Here is a 24,218-nt window from a genome sequence, read left to right on the forward strand (position 1 = left end):
CGTTGGGGGTTTTATGGCGCCTTATTCCTCATCAGCCTGAACAGAGCGACTGTTTGTTGCTGTGGCGTTCACAATGGACAAAGCCGGGAACACAAACACATGAGCGTTTACCGAAGTCTCTCGAGATGATCGACTCTTTCACAAGGATGCCATTCATGCTGATCTGCTCCTCCCCAGCTGTGGAGCGGACACTGCTGCAACACAAACTCAAACACAGATATCTGTCGCACACAAAACACACTTCCTCACCGAACCTTCTGCAAACTTCTTTCTCCTGTTTACCCACACCTGGAGATTCCTCTCCCCTCATGCTTGTGATGTCTTCATCTACAGTAGCTCTGGTTGTGCAGCAGACATACATGCAGCCATGTTGCAACCGTGAAACTGCAAAAAGGAGATTTGGCAACAGAATATGAGGGATTTTTAGGAATTAACAGGCAACACACACAGTCCAAGGTACATTCTGTAAGCTGTTAACTCATTCATAGAGCACCAACGTTTATATGGGAATATGAGACTGAATGTCAGTCGTACATTTTTTATAATTTTGGGACTTGTTTGTGTTCTCCTGGTATTAAAGGGGACATTTAGTTTTTCACTTCACACATGACAACAAGAACATTTTGAAGAGTAACTTCTGTATTTTTCAACCTGGACCCTATTTTCCTATGTTTTTGTGTCTGAGTGAGTGACGGGAACAACAATCTTTGACATTAGTCCAGTATGAAGCAAGAAAATAGCTGCAATGTAACGTTGAAGGGCAATTGCGCACTTTCATTTTCCGCCAACAAAAAGGATCTTCCTCTTAAAGGGGAACTATGCAGTTTTTTTAGCTTAATTTACCTTAACTGAACAGCTTTGGAGTCATTGGAATGGTTATGTGACTTTTTTCGGCTTGAATGGTGGTCGTCTTGATCCCCCTAGCGCCTGTGAGCGGAAAAACTACCCTCGCAACTTTGGGCCGGCAAGCCGCCAGCCTCAGCGTCAGGAAGTATGGCGTGATATCAGGTCTCGCCATGAATGCCAACGAATTGCTTCATGGCACTACACACATACGCCCATTCAGGAACTGGCTAACAAGGTAGCGATGGACACTATCGTCATGGCTGAGCGGGCTAAAAAAAAGCAGAAAGCTAGGAAAGCATTGTCGGAGGAACAGAGAAAGAGGAAACGGCAGACTGACCGAGAGAGGAGTCAGACACAAGTAAACATAGGAGCTGCCAAATATCTATTCTGAAGCTGTAGGGGGAGCTCTATCAGAAATGGCCAAAACTGCATAGCGCCCCTCTTTAAACAAAAAGGTCTATCTCTGCAGGGATCCTTTCCATAATATTGTCAGACACTTAGAATAATAATCTGAGGCTGTCAGCGGCAAAAACAGCACTTAAAGTAGACGGAAATTGACGAACTGCCCTATAGGGTTACATTGCAGCCCGGTTTGTGGCTGCCCGTTACAGCGTTCTCGCTCAATACTGGACCAATTTCAAAGACTTTTGTTCACATTAGTCACTTAATGCATGGGAAATGGGGTCCAGTTTAAAAAAACAACAACCAAAATGACTGTTTTAAAATCACTGCTGCAGGGACAGAGATATCCATAAATACAAACAACCCAAAACACACCAGAGTTGTTGTTGCTGCTGAGGAGTGCTGCACACTTAACTCTGTGCTGCTCTCCAGTCCAATTGGCCCACTTACCTACATTAGGTAAGTGAGTCGGTCTGCTCACTGAGTGTTAACCGTGTCCTGAAGTTAACTCTGCAGCTTCCCTCTGTTCTGCTGTGTTGACGTTATGAGGAGCAACATTTCCTCCTGTAAGTACTCTCAACATCCAGCTGACATTGCCTCACTGTGCTGTTTTATTCATTACCAACAGTACATTAGTGCTGTGTGTGTTTGTGTGTTATTGTGCCTTCAAGCTTTTCCTCCGTCAGAGTGCTGTGCACTGGCACCAGGCCCCCAGGAAGGACACCGGACTTTGATTCCCATTTGCCAACGTGGCCAAACAGTGGAATTACAACTTCCTTGTCCGCCACGTAATTCCCTCTGGCCCAAAAAGACTTTTCCCCCATAGACTTACATGGGGAAAGAGACGTCTGTCAATCAGTGGATACATTTTTTTGAGCTTGAAAACCCTGCAAAATGTCTTGTGAATGTGATGCATTGGGTATGATAACATTTGGAAAGTCTAGAAGAGCCTCACAATAAATGGTTAACTGCTCCTCAGATCTCTGCAGGGTAAATCCAGACAGCTAGCTAGACTATCTGTCCAATCTGAGTTTTCTGTTGCACGACTAAAACTACTTTTGAACGTCCACATGTTCCACCAAAACAAGTTCCTTCCTGAGGCTATTTAGCAGAGGCACCGTGGCTCCGTCCGGAGCTTAGCACCGCCCAAAAGGATTGTGATTGGTTTGAAGAAATGCCAATTAAACCAGAGCACGTTTTTCTCCCATCACGGAATGTGTGGACTAGCCAGACCTTCCTATGCAGCACTGTGGAGGAAGGTCTGGCAAAGCGAGACTAGTAGTGTGCCTGCTCTATGGGCAGCACAGTGAGGAAGTAGCGCCGATCATCTGGGTCGTTTTATACGCGAAAATTTAACATTTTGTGCCACTGAGCAACTCTCACAGGAACGGGGCTCCGCCTCGAACCCTATATCCAGGTTTTATTAAACATCCTAAGTGGCACGAAGACATGATTGTGTTTGTGTTAAGCTGCAGACACACCAACCACACGGCCGACCGTCTGCAGTAAAGCCAGTGTGACTGATCAGTCTCCCTGAGTTGGTCCAAAAAGTTCCTCAGAACACCGAAGAGACGAGACGTAATACGTCTCCATAACAGCAGGCGGCACTAATCTGTATTGTCACCCAAACAATGAAAACCGGCAGCTGATTGGACGAACGCGTCACGTGGGTCTGGTTTCTCCAGAAATTCAAAGCCAGACTGTCATGGCGGCTCGTTCAGAATACGATCTCATATTGGACTAAAATAGTTCACCGAAACGTGTTTCTGAAAACATTTGAAGAGAGAAATAGGCCGTGCAGTTGCTGAATCTGTCTTCATTTCAGATCAACAAAGGTCAGTTTAAAAGATTTTCATCAGATTTTGAGAGACTCTAGTCACGCTCATCCCGCTCCCCGTTTCCTGGTTAGCTCTCCACCAATCAGATGGGTCATTGAGTCTGACTGCCGGCAGTGCCCGCCCCGCCGATTATACATGTCAAATCAGCCAAAATGAAGACCGACGGCCCCTCGGACGGACGACGGCACGGAACACACCGACCAGACTTGCGTCACCGACCTCGCCAGACTGTCAGACGGCCGATTTTCGGCTCGGTGTGTCAGCGCCTTTAGTTGCAATTCACTGTTCAAACCCCCCCCCCCCCCCCCCCCCCCCTTCTCCACCTCAGCCTGCAAACAACCCCCCACCCCCTTCCCTCCCTCCACTCCAACCCAAATCCCATCCACTGTCTGCTAAATGAGGCTGTGTGCAGACATCAGGATGTGAGGAGAATTTAAAGTTGTGTTGCTCCCAAATTCTGTCTGTCTCTCACACACACACTCACACACAGACACAGACACACACACACACACACACACACACACACACACACACACACACACACACACACTCTACATGATGATGAATGGCTCTACTCTTTTGGTTCCTCCCTCTCTCTCTTTGCTCTTCTGTTTACGTAGAAAACAAGAATTCAGTTTGGACCACAAACCTCGTGTCCTCTGCCCTTCTTTGTCCTGTAGCTTCCAACAACATCTGACATGTCATACTGTAGCCTCACATTGCAAACTAAAAAGCCACATTACACTAAAAGTCACGCCATGACCTTGTGTCATTAATCCACATCTTTCTCATAATAAACAATATTTTCATCACCAGTAATTTCCTGGAAATCCCAATCCTGCCTTTCTGCGTACAAAAACATCTCTCCGTGCAATATCTAGCTTAGGGAACACTTATTAAATTACTGTTATTTTTGGCAACACTGTGCTACAACAATTAGGCTGAAAGTCTGCTCCCAAGCCCCATCGTTAATATTGTTGTGTGTGAAACGCATATGTTGGTGAGTGAATGAATGAGTAATAAAATGACAGTAAGGGCTGTCAACTGGAGAATTCCCTCACTGCCTCTACCCGAAAAAAATGGACTTAATCTGTATTTATAGACACAGACGAGCCGAGTGGATCTGACGGCCGGGCCATTAAAACTTAATCAAAGGGATGGCTTTCTGTCGCCCACTGGCAGCACCGCGGCTGAATTCTAAGCAGGATGTTTGACAGAGGGTGATGCATGACGAAATAAGATAAAGGAAAAATAGGAAAGGGGGAGAAACATGAAAAAGTTAAAGGTGTAAAGAAAGTGGAAACTACAGGCAGGGTAAGATGGCGTCAGGCCTCCTGCACACTGGCTGCGTGGCGTGAGTGTGGCGTTTCTGTTGCGTGTCAGCTACGTGGCGTTTTCTATGTCTTTGTACACCAGTAACGTGTCTGACGCGGCGCTGCTGCTGCTGCTAGCCTTGTCTGGACACATGTATGAGAGGGTTGTGGAAATGTACTGCACTGAAGCAGTAGTATACTTCATGTTAAACATAAATATATTCTGATCTGATTACAGCAAAGGCAACGTCGGCAGTATTGACAGCAACATAGGCTATATTTATATAATATAATATTTCCTTCTGTATTGACAGGTGCAATATTTGAAAATCAATAACTATTTTTTTAAATGACATTTATATCTGCATTTATGTCAAAACCTCGAGACTTTCAAACAACATGTCATTTATTAATATGTATTTGTGTCAAAATGACATATAAACATATTTTCGTGTTCTATTTTGAATGGAAACACTTCCAACACGCTTGCGTAAAGCGTGAAAAATAGGCTTTGGTTCTATTTCTAGCATGCACACGTTTTCGCTTGAGACGTGCGTGTCACGCAGGCAGTGTGCACGCTCTAACCTGTTACCATGGGAGCCGAAATAAAAACGGACACACCACGCAGCTGACACGCTCACGCCACGCAGCCAGTGTGCAGGAGGACTAATTTGTGATTTGTATAGTCACAGCGTGTACAAATAACAAGGTCACATGACACACAGCCACACGCTGTGACTCTACAAATCACAACATGTAAATAGGAACATGTTGGCGTTATTTTATCACTTATTGGGAGCAGTAGGCTAGATGGAGCCGGTTACCTCCAGGATCTGTGCTAAGCTAGGCTAGATGGAGCCGGTTACCTCCAGGATCTGTACTAAGCTAGGCTAGATGGAGCCGGTTACCTCCAGGATCTGTGCTAAGCTAGGCTAGATGGAGCCGGTTACCTCCAGGATCTGTGCTAAGCTAGGCTAGATGGAGCCGGTTACCTCCAGGATCTGTGCTAAGCTAGGCTAGATGGAGCCGGTTACCTCCAGGATCTGTGCTAAACTAGGCTAGATGGAGCCAGTTACCTCTAGGATCTGTGCTAAGCTAGGCTAGATGGAGCCAGTTACCTCCAGGATCTGCGCTAAGCTAGGCTAGATGGAGCAGGTTACCTCCAGGATCTGTGCTAAGCTGGGCTAGATGGAGCAGGTTACCTCCAGGATCTGTGCTAAACTGGGCTAGATGGAGCCGGTTACCTCCAGGATCTGTGCTAAGCTAGGCTAGTTGGAGCCAGTTACCTCCAGGATCTGTGCTAGGCTAGATAGAGCCGGTTACCTCCAGGATCTGTGCTAAGCTAGGCTAGATGGAGCCAGTTACCTCTAGGATCTGTGCTAAGCTAGGCTAGATGGAGCCGGTTACCTCCAGGATCTGTGCTCAGCTGGGCTAGATGGAGCCAGTTACCTCCAGGATCTGTGCTAAGCTAGGCTAGATGGAGCCAGTTACCTCCAGGATCTGTGCTAAGCTGGGCTAGATGGAGCCGCTTACCTCCAGGATCTGTGCTAAGCGCTAGATGGAGCCGGTTACCTACAAGATCTGTGCTAAGCTAGGCTAGATGGAGCCAGTTACCTCCAGGATCTGTGCTAGGTTAGATAGAGCCGGTTACCTCCAGGATCTGTGCTAAGCTAGGCTAGATGGAGCAGGTTACCTCCAGGATCTGTGCTAAGCTAGGCTAGATGGAGCCGGTTACCTCCAGGATCTGTGCTAAGCTAGGCTAGATGGAGCCGCTTACCTCCAGGATCTGTGCTAAGCTAGGCTAGATGGAGCCGCTTACCTCCAGGATCTGTGCTAAGCTAGGCTAGCGGTGGGTCCGTCAGACAGAGTAGAGAGGGTATGTATGGACTTATCTAACTCTGGGGGATACGGGGAATAAGACAAAGTCCCAATAAGTCAGCGTGTTCCTTTAACTGTAGGGCAGCACTGTAGAGCTGGGCAATGTGAAGATATTTTGAGCACCAATTGTCAACCCCATATCGCCACAATATCGACATCGAGGTATTAGGACAAGAATATCGCGATATCTGATTTTCTCCATATCGCCCAGCCCTAGCACTGTTGGTCAGTTTCAGTCGTTGTTAAAGTGAAATTTCTTGATCCTAAAATCTATCTTTTGAGTATCAACACTTACCTTCTGTGGGTCTGAAATGGCTTTAAAAAGCTGTATCTGGTCAGCTCGGATGAATAAAAAATAAAATAAAGTAACGGTACATCTACAGTCTCAATCCTCTTCCGAAGTATAGTTTCACAAAAAAACAACAAATATTGCTGCCTTTGTGTCACTATATAGCCTTCATTGAACCACAAAAGGTCAGACGTAAGCTGTGTTTTAAGTCTTATTTTGACAAAATAATGAATTCAAAATATACATACGGATCAACAGATGAGATGATTATGCTATACTATGTTTTATGATACAGCAACCATTATATTTCCATTTGATAGACGTGAATATTTCACTCAGTTTGAACATCTTATATCTTCAATATAGAGTTGGTACAAGCTGTTAGAGGATATTTATGATTTTGTCAGACTTCTGCTTTAAGACAGACATCTTAAAGCTACTTGAGGGGAATTAAAACAAGAAAATTGGACCTAAAAAAAGGCATTAATGACAGAATATGTGTTCCAGGTCGGTGCTTACCAGGTGAACAGGGTGAGAGACTGTGACTTTAAGAGCTGTATAAATACACTGATGATGTGATCTTAGTTCCTGATAATGTGGTCTGCACAGTTTCAGTCACTGCATCTATTTCACAAACGCCATGAGCCAGACCGTGTGGTACTACAAGCATCACAGCTTTTTGCTCGTTTTTCTTTACGTTTTGACGGTACCGGTTTGGTTGCAGTGGAGTTTATGACAGCTTAGCCATATGTGTAAAGGTGAGAGACGGTATGGATGCATGGGGGCTGCTGCTACTACAGCCACAAGTCCACATCACAGAGGAAGCTCTGAGGGCCACAGCTGCTCGGTAAGGAAACAGCTCTGAAGATGTTGGACTCGGGTCCTGTTTACACGAATATGCTCGCGGGTGAAAATGACAAAATATTTATCAGATGTGCCTTTCGTTTAGATGGCGACGACATTTTTGGGGTGTGTGTGTGTGTGTGTGTGTCTGTGTATGTCTGTGTGTGTGTGTTTGTGTGTGCGTGTGTGTGTGTGCGTGTCTCTGTGTATGTCTGTGTGTGTGTGTTTGTGTGTGCGTGTGTGTGTGTCTCTGTGTATGTCTGTGTGTGTGTGTGTGTCTCTGCGTATGTCTGTGTGTGTGTGTGTCTGTGTGCGTGTGTGTGTGTCTGTGCGTGTGTGTGTGTGTGTGTGTGTGTGCGTGTCTCTGTGTGTGTGTGTGTGTGTGTGTGTGTGTGTGTGTTTCCTGACAGGAATAGGTGGGTGCTATGCGCATGCCCTGCAGGTCAGATTGGTAAAGTTGGCACCACAGAAGAGCAACAGGGCACCAAAGTAAACAGCCTGTGTGTGTGTGTGTGTGTGTGTGTGTGTGTGTGTGTGCGTGCGTGCGTGCATTGTTTGGAGCAATAACTCCACCTTCTCAAAATTGTCAGCTTTTGTTCTCTTGGTGCTACTAGGGAGAGAAGTACAAGGAAGGTTCTACACAGGCGCGTGAACTTGGTGTATCGCATTTCAAACACTTTTGCGTCACCATATGCACACAGATTTCCCCCCTATAACGCTCGTCTAAACGCGGAATAAAAAGTGAGAACACAACGCCACTTTTGCGTTTTCTCTTCAGATCGTTTCCATCTAAACATAGCCTCAAAGTATCTGTTTTTTCTTTTAACAAAATGGTGCAAAGGAGGTAAGACTGGACCTGAATATTCAACCATTCAGATGTTCATTTGTTGGGTTGGTATTAGGGGTTGTATAGTCTATATCCAGGACGTTCCACTTCTGGGATTGCTCCGGTGCTGCTGGAAATTCTGCCGGATGCCTCTCACCTTCCGCTGTCTTTGTGTTGGAGTTTTAAACTCGAACCGATCGATTCTGCTCCTCAGATCTCTGCAGGGTAAATCCAGACAGCTAGCTAGACTATCTGTCCAATCTGAGTTTTCTGTTGCACGACTAAAACTACTTTTGAACGTCCACATGTTCCACCAAAACAAGTTCCTTCCTGAGACTATTTAGCAGAGGCACCGTGGCTCCGTCCGGCGCTTAGCACCGCCCAAGATGATTGTGATTAGTTAAAAGAAATGCCAATAAACCAGAGCAGGTTGTTCTCCCATCCAGGAATGCTGTGTGGACTAGACAGACCTTCCTCTGCAGTGTTGTGGAGGAAGGGATATGCTCTATTTACAGCAGCTATATGCACTATTTCTCAAGCCATTTGATAAAAGAATGCTTAAACATCTGTACATCATTTGAGAAAACATGATAGTCACATCATACTTTTTATTCAGTTTTTGTTGCTTTTTCCAACGTTTTTTGGCTTTCTTTTCACGTTTTTGTAGCTTTTCCTTTACATCCTACTTTGTATCTTATTGTTCTCCAACTGTCTTCATCCTTCTGAAATCAGAACACAACAATTGTTAAGGATTTTCTCTCCTGACGTAGCCTGGATTCAATTCAATTCAATTTTATTTATAGTATCAAATCATAACAAGAGTTATCTCGAGACACTTTACAGATAGAGTAGGTCTAGACCACACTCTATAAAGCCCCAACAATTCCAATAGTTCCCCCAAGAGCAAGCATTAGCAGTGGCTATTGCGACAGTGGCGAGGAAAAACTCCCTTTTAGGAAGAAACCTCGGCAGACCCAGACTCTTGGTGGGCGGTGTCTGACGGTTGGGGTTATGACGGTACAGGATGTAGCGTGGCACAGCAGAGCATGGGTGGACGCAGCAGGACGTAGCCGGGCATTGCAGGGAATCGCAGAGCGTAGCAGGGTGTAGCAGGTCCATAGCCACAGCTGCACCCAAGACCCAGGTCTTGGTGTCGCCCTAATCCGAGGCGATGTTCTGGGCGAAGAAGAAACATAAGGACTCTGGGGAGTAAACTCCCCAGAGATAGGTTAGTAACAAGCACTTCTGAGACATGATGTGCATAAAAGGAAACAAAAGAAAAGAGCGTGTCATAAGAAGGAACTTCCTCGGCAGTCTAGAATTATAACAGCATAACTAGGAGAGGCACTATATTATTGATTATACGATAGGTAAATCTGATAACTGTAAAGAGAAGCAGAGAAAAGCGGTGGTGCTGTGTCTGCAGCTATACACCCTGCCCCGCCGGTCTAGGCGTTCACTGCAACTCCTCACTCCCTAACTATAAGCTTTATCAAAGAGGAGAGTTTTCAGTTTAGTCTTAAATGTAGCGACGGTGTCAGCCCCCCGAACCCAGATTGGGAGCTGGTTCCACAGGAGAGGAGCCTGATAGCTGAAGGCTCTGCCTCCCATTCTACTTTTAGAGACTCTAGGAACCACAAGTAACTCTGCATTCTGGGAGCGTAGTGCTCTAGTGGGACAATAAGGTACTAAGAGGTCCTCAAGATATGAAGGAGCTTGACCATTTAGAGCTTTATAGGTCAGAAGAAGGATTTTAAATTCAATCCTGGATTTTACAGGAAGCCAATGGAGAGAAGCTAATACAGGAGAAATATGATCTCTTTTCTTAGTTCTTGTCAGAACACGCGCTGCAGCATTCTGGATCAGCTGGAGAGTCCTAACGGACTTATTTGAGCATCCTGATAATAAGGAATTACAGTAGTCCAGCCTGGAAGTAACGAATGCATGGACTAGTTTTTCTGCATCGTTTTGAGATAGGATGTTCCTAATTTTAGCAATGTTACGAAGGTGAAAAAAGGCTGTTCTAGAGGTGTGTTTTAGATGGGCGTTAAAGGATAGATCCTGATCAAAAATAACTCCTAGATTTCTGACAGTAGTGCTGGAGGCCAGGGCAATGCCATCCAGAGTAATTATATCTTCGGCTAATGAGGTTCGTAGGGGTTTGGAGCCCAGCACAATAACTTCGGTTTTGTTTGAGTTTAACATCAGGAAATTGTAGGCCATCCATGATTTTATATTTTTAATGCAAGCTTGAAGTTTAGCTAGCTGGCTGGTTTCGTCTGGCTTGATTGACAGATATAATTGGGTGTCATCCGCATAACAGTGAAAGTTAATTGAGTGTTTCCTAATAATATTGCCTAGAGGAAGCATATATAAGGAGAATAGAATTGGTCCAAGCACTGAGCCTTGAGGAACGCCATGGTTAATTTTAGCGTAATTGGAGGGTTTATTGTTAACATTAACAAATTGCGATCGATCAGAGAAGTAGGACTTAAACCAGTTTAGTGTGATTCCTTTAATGCCAACTAAATGTTCCAGTCTCTGTAAGAGGATGGTATGGTCAATAGTATCGAATGCAGCACTAAGATCTAATAAGACAAGTACGGAGACAAGTCTTTTGTCTGATGCAGTTAGAAGATCGTTAGTAATTTTCACCAGTGCCGTCTCTGTGCTATGATGCTTTCTAAATCCTGACTGAAAGTCCTCAAATAAGCTATTGCTATGTAGAAAATCACATAACTGGTTAGCGACTACTTTCTCAAGGATCTTGGAGAGAAAGGGAAGGTTAGATATAGGTCTATAGTTGGCTAAGACCTCAGGATCGAGGGTGGGTTTTTTCAGTAGAGGTTTTATCACAGCTACTTTAAATGACTGCGGTACATAACCTGTCAATAAAGACATATTTATCATATCTAGCAATGAAGTGTTAACCACGGGTAACGCTTCTTTAAGTAGCCTCGTTGGGATGGGGTCCAAGAGACAGGTAGATGGCTTAGCTGAAGAGACCTTTAGCATTAATTGTTGAGGGTTTATAGGATAAAAGCAATCTAAGTATATGTCAGGTCTAGTCGTTCTTTCTAGCAGTCTGTCAGTTAAAGGTGACCCATTAGAGGTTGGGGGAAAGAGGTGATGAATAGTATCTCTAATTGTTATAATTTTATCGTTAAAGAAACTCATGAAGTCATCACTACTCAGAGCTATAGGAATAGATGGCTCAATAGAGCTGTGGCTATCTGTCAGCCTGGCTACAGTGCTGAAAAGAAACCTTGGGTTGTTCTTATTTTCTTCTATTAGTGATGAATAGTAGTCTGATCTGGCCTTTCTTAGGGTCTTCCTATAGGTTTTCAGTCTTGCCAGTCTAAACGAGATTCTTCCAGTTTGGTGGAACGCCATTTACTTTCAAGTTTGCGCGAGATTTGCTTTAATTTACGAGTTTGGGAGTTATACCAAGGTGCTAGTTTCCTTTGCTTCATCGTCTTCTTTTTAAGGGGAGCAACAGAGTCTAAAGTCGTCCGTAGGCAGGCCGTAGCATCGTCTACGAAATGATCAATTTGAGAGGGACTAAAGTTTACATAAAGATCCTCTGTTATATTACGGCACGGTAATGAGTTTAGTGCTGTTGGAATATCTTCCTTAAATTTAGCTATAGCACTGTCAGATAGGCTTCTAGCGTAGAAGCTTTTATCTAATTTCGTATAATCGGGTAGTAAGAATTCGAAAGTTATTAAGAAGTGGTCTGATAATAAAGGATTTTGCGGGAATACTATTACGTCTTCAATTTTGATGCCATATGCCAGCACAAGGTCGAGGGTGTGGTTAAAACAGTGCGTGGCCTCGTGCACACTCTGACTGAAACCAATTGAATCTAGTAGTGAGTTGAAAGCAGTACTAAGGCTATTGCTGTCAACGTCCACATGGATATTAAAATCACCTACAATAAGTACTTTGTCTGATTTTAGGACTACACATGATAAAAACTCTGAGAATTCCGATAAAAATTCAGAATATGGACCTGGAGCTCGGTAGACAACAACAAATATAATAGGCTGTACTGTTTTCCATGTTGGATGCTGAAGGTTAAGAACGAGATTTTCAAAAGAGTTATAATTTAGTTTAGGTTTAGGATTAATTAACAGGTTTGAGTCAAATATGGCTGCAACTCCCCCTCCTCGGCCTGAGTCTCTAGAAATTTGAGTATTAATATGAGTGGGAGGAGTGGCTTCATTTAGACTGACATACTCTTCATGGCCCAGCCATGTTTCAGTTAGACAGAATAGATCAATTTGATTATCGGATATCAATTCGTTTACTAGTATTGCTTTAGAAGACAGAGATCTGATATTTAGTAGACCGCATCTAATTTTCCTATCCTGTTCTATCATTGCAGTGGTAGTTGTAATTCCAATTAGGTTGTTAAGTATTGCCCCTTTTTTGGTTACCTGTGGCTGACGTGAACTGGATGCTAAATTGACTATGTTTGCAGTCAACTCCTTATTACTTAGGGGATTCAACACTTTGTATGGGCTATTGTTGATTATAACTGGAATAGTACTAGTACTACATGTTACCCTACAGAAAACATTTTCAGATTCATTCACTTGTAAAGTGCCATTAGGATCAATACCTGGGGGGCATGAATCTGTGATATTTTCAACAGAATGTCAATACTTAACTTTCAGTGTGGTCGTTATGTTGTCAGATAGCAGCCTGGCTCCATGTCGGTTTGGGTGGAGACCATCATGTTTCAGCAGGCTGGGCCTCTCCCAGAACAAGTTGAAGTTGTCGACATAGGGAATGCCCAGGGAAGCGCAGTGGGGTTTCAGCCAGGTGTGGAGCCCGAACAGTCTGGACCATCTTTCAGCACCCTTTCTGTAGGTAGGTAGAGGCCCAGAAATGACGATCCGTTTTCCTGTGCCCATCAGGGTGGTGATGAGAGTGGTGAAGTCTTTTCGAAGTGCTGTCGACCGTCTCTCTCTGATGTCGTTTGTGCCCACATGCACGATGATGTTGTCGACCTTAGCGTGGCAGGCGAGGATGCTGGGAAGTTTGTGCTGGATGTCACGGACCTTGGCACCAGGGAAGCAGTAGACCTTGGACGGACCGCTAGGTGTAGGGGGAATGTAGAGGTCCCTGACCATGGAGCTTCCGATGACCAGCGTGGAAGTTGTTGGGTCTGAAGGGGGGCGCGCCGACTGTGTGGATAGGCCAGGATGAGCGCCGTGGGGACGTGGCAGAGAAGGGTTTCCGCAGAGCAGAGGGAACTCCTCATCGTTCATCAGAATGGTGTAGCGATTTTCTAGTCGTATAGGTTGGGCTGGGCCTGAGCGTTGTCCTGACCGCCTGCTGTGGTGTTTGCTTATACGCCATGGCTCAGGCTGGTGTGGAGTGGAGCTGGTCAGCAGAGCTGACTTGGTTCTCGGCAGAAGCCGAGGAGAGACGACAGGGACAGAGGTTGTATTAGTGCGTGGTGGGGTGAGAGTAGTGCAGGGCAGAGTGGAATCAAAACATCCGACATTAGTGTGTGTGTGAGGGGAACTTCCAATGATAATGGTGTCAAGGAACTGTTCATTCACCTTGATCTGGTGGAGAGTCGCTATTCTGGCTTCAAGTTCCACTATCTTCTGGCTGAACAGGAGGCACGAGTCGCAGCCAGGTGTACAGCTGAGGGGGGGCATCGTGTAGCTTGCTAGTTTAGCTAGTAGCAACGTTGACGGAGGCCCTCTCCAAAACCGATCCCTCTTCACTTGCAGTTCACAAGTCAACACTTGCGGATGCTCCTGCTTGTGTTAGCAAGCTGTGGATACTCCGTTACTACTGCCAAAATATAGAAAAGAATTCCAAGGAGGCAAACATCCTAAGGGGTCCACGTCACCTCCCCGCTAGCAGACAGGCTAACTAGCCGTTAGCACAACAAATAGCTAGACGTTGGTTAACGGAGCGGAGGAGAGTTTTACAAACAACGGAGAAACTGCGGCCAGACAGGTCCGGTTAATATACAGCTAGACGATGCAAAGAGTGACTGTATTTCACTGTAGAGGACTTAAATTGCAGGACGTTAAGCGTTAAGCAGTCTGCAGCTGCCGTTGTCTACAACAGGAAACAGGAAGTCAACCGGAAGTCATACGTACCTGAAGGTGTGTATGCCAGCCGAACTTAGCCCCGCCCACAACATCTGAGGTCGGGAAGTTCAGTCTGGCCTTGATCCGTTGTAGAGCCAATATGCTCCAACCAGAGCTGTTCGGACCAATCAAACTGTCAGGGGGCGGGCTTTATACAATGATGGACAGATGATCAACAGTAACGTAATCAACCATGTCACCAAAGAGCACTTGACAGCGTACGACACGGAAACTGCCTCCTCTGCCTTTGCTCTGTCGAAGCCTGCCTTTGACTTGCAATTTCTGTGACATCTATTTCCGTTGCTCTGATTGGTTGTAGGTCTATCTGTTGCTCTGATTGGTTGTACGTCTATCTAATTGAGTGCAGAGGCATTTTCTTTCCTGGTTGGGTTGAAACACGCCCCATAATCACAGCCCAATGGAGCAGAATCAGACTCCTATTCTGACTAGAATCTGAGTCTGACCACGTCAGGCTACTCCTGACACCTAAAGAGAGCCACAAACTGTCTGAGGTTTCTATATTTTTAAGTTCCATCACATCAGTAGGGTTGCTCCATTGCAGGGTTTTTCCTGGCTCAGAATTGGCCTTTGAGGGGACACCTATCAAGAGTGGGTCGTCGTCCTCGTCCTCCCTCAGGAATAGTTTTGAGCGAAATGCTTAATTAGGAATCATTCTGTATCATTCTGATACATTTGTCTGTACCAGTTTGTGGTGAAAACGTCTCTATTTATGTGAAGGAAAACACAAAATTCAGGAGGCCGTTGACAAAAAATATAAGGGAATATAATGCAGTAAGGGGCATTTCACATCAGGTACCTGGGCAGAGCCGGCCCGACCCATAAGCGAACTAAGCGTCTGCTTAGGGCCCCGTGGCTACCAGAGGGCTACCAGAGGGCCCCCAAGAGCGCATGAAATGTCCCCCAATAGAGCTCATAACAGAGCCGGTCTATTTAAAGATAGTGTTGCTGCTAATAGGTCTCACATTCGTCTTTTAAATGCTTATTTGTACATTATGAGTGCTTAAACTAAATATCTACAATACACAAGTTGGTTTAGTGCCAAGTTCAGTGGCAACATGTTACAATGTGGAGAGTCCCCAACCCAAATCCTGCTTAGGGCCCCCAAAAGTCTAGGGCCAGCCCTGGACCTGGGCCCGGTCAGAGTACACTTGACCCCCAGAGTACCGTTAGTTTGATTAGTGTGAACATTGCACTCCGTACCTTTGCTTGGCTTGTAAAAGCCAACTGTGCCAAAACCAGGAAGTGGACTTCTATTTAACCTGACTTTGAGAAGTTTTTAACCAGTTATAAAAGTGTCGGAACTGCTGGAAGTCAAAGACGTTTTGGCGCTGGTGATTTTTCTTTGGTGCTGGCTAAAACCTAAAATCCCTCAATGCAGGAAAAACCCTGCATTGATTTGCCGGTCCAGTCAGCGCAACCGTGAAATGGTCACGTTATTTAATCTATTGATTCGTGTACACGGGCACGTTTTTCTCGTTTTTTTCGTGGTGGCCAGCACGAAAATGTAAACTAATGTATTTCGATTGGAAGCATATGTCGTGATCACAGCACGACTACGACAGCGCAACCCGTTCCCACTCCGAACTCGTAGAATAAGGACGTTTGGACAGTGGCTGTCAGCGTCTGATGCAACGAAAAAGGCGTCTTTCAGCGTGTTTGTGTAACGCACCGGGGAGAGCAGCAGTTAGAGAGGATTTAGAGAGTAGTATGTAAGGAGGTTGGTTGGGGGGGTGGATGGGTCAAACACAGGACTTTCACCAGGAGAGAGGAGTTCACGTCCTGCTGGTCACGCTGGCTATAGTCGCTTTTTACTTTCCTCCCGCGTGTCACAGAACCGTACGCCCACCCACAACCCTTTCCTTAACATAACTGTGTCAAAAGGGACGGCAATAGTCCCGACCAAGCGTGTTTACTTATAGCGCTAAAGGAGACTTTTAGCGTCAATAAGAACAACAAAGGCACCTGACCAAGCGTCCATATTTTACGAGATGAGTGTGAGAACGTGTTGGGCAGCGAGTAGTATGAAATGCCGAAAATCCGCGTAAGGAGGTTGGTTGGGGTGGTGGATGGGTCAAACAACACAGGACCTAATCACAACCGTCCCGTTATTGTCGCGCGTCCCCCGCAGCCGTCCCCCGCGGCCGTCTCCCGCCGTGTGACGCGTCCTTTCCCCGTTCATCTTTTCCTAAACCCAACCTCCGAATAGATGGTTCCCATTTCGTGCTGGCAACCACGACAAAAACCGAGATAAACGTGGTGTTGTACACGAATCAATAGATCAAAAATAACGTGATAATTTCACGATCTTGGTCAGAGAGACTGAGGGAATATGACACAAAGTTGAAGTCATTTTAAAAACCTAAACGATTTTGAGAAAACATTTGGGACTGGAGCCCACACACACACACACACACACACACACCATGCGCCACCCCTGTTGCTTGCATGTGTTTGCTTAACTTCACGTTATTTCACTTCCTATTCCCCTGTAGCAGTGGGGGAGAATAAGAAGAACTAGATGGTGTGTGTGTGTGTGTGTGTGTGTGTGTGTTTTCCCTCGCCCTGTGCCGTGTGTGTGGCACCACAGATGGAGAAAGTGCAGCAAAGGGAGCCATCTGCCACACAGCGAGGGCTCGGAGGGGTCAGTGACCTTGCACTGCTGTGTCTGAGTCAGACAAACCCGTGACCACACGTTTCTCACTGACAGGAAGAGGACAGAAGTCAGACAGCGATGGGACCGCCAGAAACGGGCCGGGGGTCGTTGATCAGGCCACGCTGCCGGTGTGTGTGTGTGTGATCTCTGCACGTTCACGCCTCAGAAGTGCCTCGGCTTGTCGTCGTGCATTTTGTTTCTGTTGACTTTGAGTAAAGTGTGTTTTACATTAATAGAATTACTGATTATTTACATGGAGTCTGGTGTAGTTTGGTGATGGTGATTTCGGGGCTGTTTCATGTTAAACAAAAAGGATCTTACTCTTTAACAAAAAGGTCTATCTCTGTAGGGGGGGTGCAGGGGATGTGTGTGTGTGTGTGTGTGTGTGTGTATGTGTGTCCAATATTTAGAAGACGTAGATTTGTCCCCCTCAAAAAATATGAAAGACAACCCACTCCCAAAACAGGTAAAAATAACCGCGCAAGGGGCTCAAAACATATATATATATCTTCTCCTTACGATTTCAGACACCCCTATAGTGGACCATACCACAGTTTAGGATCTTACTCTTTAACTAAAAGGTCTATCTCTGTAGGGATCCTTTCCATAATGTTGTCAGACACCTAGAATAATAATCTGAGTCTGTCAGCAGCAACAACAGAAATTGAAGGTGCACAATTGCCTGTTAACGCTACATTGCAGCTTGCTTCTTGCTTAACCACCAGTTACCCTTTAATTCACCTGCATGTAAATATTACATTTATAGTTTAATATACTGGTACTAGTATACTAATAGAGTAGTTGAATAGTGTTGCACATGTCTGCAGAGTGCATGCATGTTGTATTGTACTTCCACATGCATTCACACAAACGCATACATGGCCTGAAAGTCCATTTAAAATGACCACAATCTATCACAACAGCTTTGGAAAGACCCAGTAGCAGGAAGCAGAGTGGCTGTGAGCTCTCTCACTTACAAAACCACCCGAGTGTGTGTGTGTGCGTGTGTGTGTGCGTGTGCGTGTGTGTGTGTGTGTGTGTGTGTGTGTTTGTGTACAAAGTGCATGACGCCTCGGTCTGTATCTGGCAACGAGCAGAACAGGAAGCAGCGAGGTGGGGCTCGTTCTGTGCTGTTCTCTCTTCCTCTCCTCCGCCTCGTTCAGTCGCTCCGGTTTTTAGATCAGATGGCTTTTGATTCCTGGCGGGAAGGACATCCTGGATTTTGAGGAGGCAGGAATAGCACTCGGTGTTGCCTGATTGGGCACTGCCGTAAGTGTGTGACAGAGGGAGGGGCGGGGGGCCGGGAGCGAAGCCAGAAGGAGGCCAAACATGGCCAGCGAGGACGCGCTGGAGGAGCTGCCAGGGGATCAACGGCCTGACTCCCCAGTTCACGCTGAGCAGGGGGACACGGACTCTTCGGTAGGAAACTGTGGCCGCAAGCAGGCCTCAGCACGGCCGCCTTTTTTTCCTCTTCATCCATTACTCTGGCCCTTCTCTTTTCTGTTCTTCCTCGTTCACTTCCTGTTGAAAAGCATCTCCCCTTTCTGACAGTGAATCACTTGTGAGTTGTCGTTCCTGTGTGTTGTCGTGATTCCGGCCCCGCTGTGCGAGCCGTCTTACACCGCGCTCCAGAGACGGTCTTTGTTGTAAAACTCCAGGGATAAAGTTGCTTTGTGTTGAGCGGGAGTGCGTCACAGCAGCACAAACTCTCCCTTCCTGTCGTTCGTGGTGTATTTCTGCCGCTGCTTTTTCTGCGGCCTTTGATGGCTGAGGCCTCTGCTGCTGCTGCTGCTGCTGCTGCTGCTCGCTCTGAGAACTTCAATTCAAGATTTATTTATTTCATTAGGGCAATCCAACCAACCTTTCTGTAAATGTGCCAGTGTTATGCTGCTTTCCAGGCAACCTGTAACTCGTGTTTTCACAACCTTCTACTCGTGAAAGCGCCCTGGAACGGCAGTCAAAATTTTGTTAAATTGTTGTTAATTGTAAAATGAATGCCGGTGATTAACGGTGAGAAATAGAAATAAATAGACATAAATAGGCATCCTAAAGTAATTCTGCACATTGTAATCAAAACAATACACATACGATTGTGTACTACTACAGGTTATGTTTATTAAATGAAGCCCAAAATATGTCTGCGACTAGAAATCGCTAATATCAGCTAGCGCTAGCTAGCGCTAGCTAACGTCAATGTTAGGTAGCCGCTAGCTAACGTTAAAGTTAGGCAGCCTAACCTGAACCCTGCCAACGGCACAAATGTTCAGCTAGCCAGCTTTGACGGTGTGCCAAATGTCATTATTTTTATCATCAGATGCACAAATCTGCTGTACATACATGCTCGCGCAAGTGAAGTGAGCAGGCACTTGTGCGAGCAGAGCTTGGCTTGTTGACGTGAAGATCATCAGACCAGAGCTGCAGAAGGGTTTGTGGAGACTTTGTAAACATCCGGTTAATTTTCAAAAAAGTAAAATCCAGCGTGCTCACGGCGGATCATATTTCCCTGCACTACACCTTGAAAACACAGCTCAGAGTAGTTTCCCCTCTCCTCCTCTGGATGGAAACTAACTGGTGGTGGTTTTGTGGTTCTGTTCTACGTGAATTCGTGAGATCTCGTGGGTCCTCGTGACTACAGCTGTCAGTCATGGCCGCAGCCGTGCCGCAACAAATCCAGACCTGGTGGGTATTGATGGACGGCGGAGTACGCAGCCGTTCAGCAGCGGAGCCGGTCCGCAGACGTTCTGCATTCAGTGGAAATTGCCGGTTAGCCAAATGGCTAATTTTCAACTGTAGTCCTAGTTACCTAGCATGCATGTCTTTATGGTGGGAGAAAACTGGAGCACTCGGAGGAAACCCACGCAAACACGGGCAGAACATGCAAACTCCAGGCCCACCTCATTGAGAAAGATACATGTTCATGTGTGTGCTTATCAGTGATGTCAGTGTCTGTATAGGTTTACATCTTTAAACAGTAGTGCGGCCCCCTCTTTTGTCGATTAGTCGACTAATCGGTCATTTTGGTCTTAGTCATCTAAGATTTCTTTATGCCGAAGTTACACCAAACAACTTTTCAAGCGATTGCACTGTCGCAGGCAAATTTCCAATTTCTGAATGAAATTCTGAGAGTCTCACTAGAGTTGGGGCCCTCTCCCGTCGTCTCAATTGTTTGGTGTAAGTGGGTGTAAGTGGTGTCTGGAGAAGTCAAGCTGTAGGCTACCGCTAAGCTAACGTTACCCTGTGTCTTTAGCTGCACGCTACCAGCCGGTAAGCTACGCACAGTCAGCAAGTAGGCAGGGGGTGGAGAGAGAAAAAAATACTGGGGCAATCATTGATCCTGCTTTTGATTTCAATACTCAAAATCTAAATCTCATTTTGATTTATCGATTTAAAATCTAAATCATGACACCCCTACTGTCTATTCAAATCGATTAGTCGACAAAATCATACCAGTGTTAGTCAACTAAAAATGTCTTTAGTCGAGGACAGCCCTATTAAAAAGATAAGAAGTTGTGTGTCTGCGGATCTTCCAAACACTGATAAAACAACACATTTCTGCAGTGTTATAAGTCTCCATGACTGCTCTTTTACATTGCTTCAGAGTTCTCTAATGACATAACGTTGCATTAAAGCAGCAGTTACGTGAACTTGGCCCGTGCCGTGTGTTTCAGCGGGCTGCTCGGGCCGTGCCTGACTGCATTGTGTTGCAGATGGATTATGGCTTTAATGAGAGCAGAGCGTGTTGCTGGATGGACACCGAGACCTAAGAAGTTGTAATCAGATCTGCTAAGCTGGCCGGCTTGCTGCATGGGGCAGTGAAAGGCCCTGAGCAGCCGTCATTATACCTTGGACGATAGGAGGGGTCAGTCCTCGGTGTCTCTGTGTGTGTATATAGAAACATATCCAGGGGGTGGACACAATAATGTGAACAACTGGTGCATTATTTTTCTCTGTAACATACAGTGTATTCCTTTTGTAAAGCTTCCCAGGGTGCCCTCTGGGTCTTAAAAGTATTAAAGTCTAACATGTAATATCCTAAAAATAAAGCCATAAAAGTATTCGTAGGATTTTTTCAATACCAAAATCCAGGGGGTACGTGAGATATTTAACAAAATGTTTAATAGTTACAAGGCTGTTGTCCAGAACATTGTTCCTCTTTATGTAGACTTTATTTTTCTTACCAAAAATGTGACATTTGTGTCTCCTTCTTTGGACCTATTCTTGCCTTCCTTCCTTCTACTTTTTAGTTTCTCGCTTTTTTCGAAGTTATGTCACTGTTTTTGAAGTTTTTTATACTATTTTGACCTATTCTTGCCTTCCTTCCTTCTTTCTACCATCTTTTTCCAAGGTTTTGTCTTTTTTACAGTTTTCTCATCAGCATTTAAATGTTTTTCAGGTACAAGGCTGCTGTTGTCAGAGAAAATCTATCTCTATTTTCTTTTCTACCAAACATTATTGCCGCCTGTCGGGGGGTACGTGGATTAAAGAGATGATTCCAAAGTGGTACATTATTGAAAAAAGTTTGAGAACCACTGCCATATACTATAGCTAAAAACTAAAATGGAAGAGATTTATTTAAATTTGATTTGTATTAGTTTTTGAACCTGGCAACATAGAATTCAGGTTAGATTTTATTTTTTATGTATTTTCAAAAATATCTTTCACTGCTTATTTATTTTAGTTTTGGTTTCCTATATTTACCCCGTTCCCAACACCTCCTCCATCTCATATTCTGCCACTACCTCCTTCTCCTTCTCTGCCCTGTCCTCCCTCAAAAACAAAGGATATGTACATTGATTTTGGAAAAACTCCAGGATATGAGGCTATAACTATAAATGGTCAACTAGTGAATCAAGTACAATCCTATAGATACCTAGGGACAATTGTCTCTAAATTAAATTTCCAGGAGAATTGTGAGGCTGTCTGTAAAAAAGGACAACAGTGTCTATACTGTTTGAGAAAATTGTACCATTTTAATATAGATAAGACCATGATGACATTATTCTATCATGCGTTTATCGAAACCATCATATCCTTCTCCCTAGTGGCATGGTTTGGGTGTGTTCCAGTCAAGCACAAGAATCGCCTAAACCAAATTGTAAAATGGTCAAGTAAGCTGACTGGGGAGTCCCAGCTGCACCCCACATCCCTGTATGCCTGTACAATTAGAGCGGATAGCTACGGCTATCAAAGAAGATAGCCTACACCCTCTGAATAAGGAATTCCAGTATCTCCCCTCTGGACGGAGGCTAAGAGTTCCTGGTTACAGAACTACAAGATTTAAAAACAGTTTTGTACCAGCAGCAATCACTCTGTTAAACAAACGGTAAAATTATTAGCAGAAAACACACAAGCACTTTGATCATGTACTGTTTTCTATTCCTTTTTATCCATGTTTTATTACCTGTTTTTATATGTTTTAATGTTTTGTGTGTTGCATGTTATGTTAAGGATGTCCGCCTCTCTTAGATTGTAAAACTAGTTTACCTACGGGTACCAATAAAGTAACCTAACCTAATCCTCATCCTCCTCTTTCTCTCCTTCCTCAGAGCGATCCGGGCGGGCTGCCTGTGCTCCAGCAGCTCGGTCTGGACCAAAACTCTGACTTGTCTGACTCCAGCGTGCAGCAGTGCCTGGACGAGCACCGCGAGAGGATCCGCAGGGAGATTCGCCGGGAGCTGAAGATCAAGGAGGGGGCCGAGAACCTCCGCCGGGCCACTACCGACAAGAGGAACGCCCAGCAGGTGGACTCACAGCTCCGCAGCTCCACGCGCAAGCTGGAGTCCCTCCACGCTCAGCTGCAGGAGCTGGACGCACACATCGTTGTCAAGGGCCCCGATGACAACAAAGGTACAGCTTTCGCCATCACCATGGATTCGTGGTTCATAAGCTTCTGTGCCATTGTGTACGTAGGGGTGGAACGGTACATGTATTCGCAAACTTTGTAGTTTTTTCACATGCTGTTGCAGCAACTAGTAACGTTAGAAAAACTACAACACCACACCGGATCTAGCTAGACCGGAAACTAAACAACAGGCACACCGCACACACTTGTTTGGGCTTGCGAGCCGGCCAAAGAGTAGAAGGCTAACGTTACGTTTTGAGTGGATGGCGAGCGTGAGACACCGAAATGGATGCCAATAAGATTCTGAATGGAAAGTTTACTTTTAAAAAGTTGCCAAATGGTTCCATTGACAAGACCAAAGAGATCTGTGTGTTTTGTCGTTGTGAACTGAGCTAACATCACAGCACATCCAGTCTGAAATACCACTTGATGGCCAAGCACACAGCTGATGGCCAAGCACACGGCTGATGGCCAAGCACACGGCTGATGCAAATTCTCCGCCCCTTTGTCAAAGCCAGGCGACAATGGGTGACTTCAGACCATAGACTGTATATTAATATGAACAGTCTATGCTTCAGACAGAAGCACATGGATACCACAACTAAGAACAAACTTAAAAAAAAACATTTGCACAAAGCAAGCCGATCCACTTTTCCATGTTGATAAGAGCATTAAAATGAGAAAAAATAATGGGCCAAAAAGAAATCAAGGATTTAGAATAGATAAAAACTTTGATTAATTGCGAGTTAACTATGACATTAATTCGATTAATCGCGATTAAATATTTTAATCGTTTGACAGCACTACTTTTTATATGTAACAATCATGTTTAACAGCTATGCCAACAGTAACCTGACCCTTTTACCATCCAACCAGATGCCCCGAAGTCTCCGGACGCGCTCAACCGGACGTCGACCAACCAGCGGCGCATCGCAGCTCTGGAGCGCCAGCTAAACATCGAGCTCAAAGTCAAACAGGGAGCCGAGAACATGATCCCAATCTATGCCAACGGAGTCACAAAGGTACTGTGGACGAGATAGTTCTCTCAGGTCCAATTCAGTGGCTGGTTCAGATCAGTTTTTTTTCACTGCGCAGTGGAGACAGAAGTTCACAAGAAGCTGTAAGATTCTCTCTGACCAGAATGAGTTTGTAGCCAGGGTTTTATACAAGGTTACAGGAAACAACAGAATAAACCAAAAAGCTGAGAAGACATTCACTCACAAAACTATCTGAGTAGATTTGCATAGACCCAATACCGTCTGCACAAACTATTGAAAAACGGTCCTTTGTTTAAACGAGGTGACAGACAGACTTATAGTATCAAATGATAACAAGAGTTATCTCAAGC

General features: G+C 45.2%; 1 protein-coding gene across 5 annotated transcripts in view; it reads left to right on the forward strand.

Annotated features, from left to right (window-relative positions):
* pkn1b (protein kinase N1b) overlaps nt 1–24,218 on the forward strand; it is a 79,888-nt gene that overhangs the window by 20,931 nt on the left and 34,739 nt on the right. For 3 of the 5 annotated variants that reach the window (XM_035996532.1, XM_035996533.1, XM_035996534.1), the window contains exons 1-3: nt 7,330–7,413; nt 22,575–22,875; nt 23,747–23,892. In XM_035996532.1, the coding sequence (XP_035852425.1) occupies nt 7,345–7,413; nt 22,575–22,875; nt 23,747–23,892 (516 nt within the window). In that variant the 5' untranslated portion in view covers nt 7,330–7,344. Of the gene's footprint in view, nt 1–7,329; nt 7,414–18,136; nt 18,448–22,574; nt 22,876–23,746; nt 23,893–24,218 lie in introns of those variants that run through there. The other 2 variants (XM_031295126.2, XM_031295128.2) reach the window with 2 other exon arrangements.

Source organism: Sander lucioperca, chromosome 21 (assembly GCF_008315115.2).
Source record: "Sander lucioperca isolate FBNREF2018 chromosome 21, SLUC_FBN_1.2, whole genome shotgun sequence".
Lineage (NCBI taxonomy): Eukaryota > Metazoa > Chordata > Actinopteri > Perciformes > Percidae > Sander > Sander lucioperca.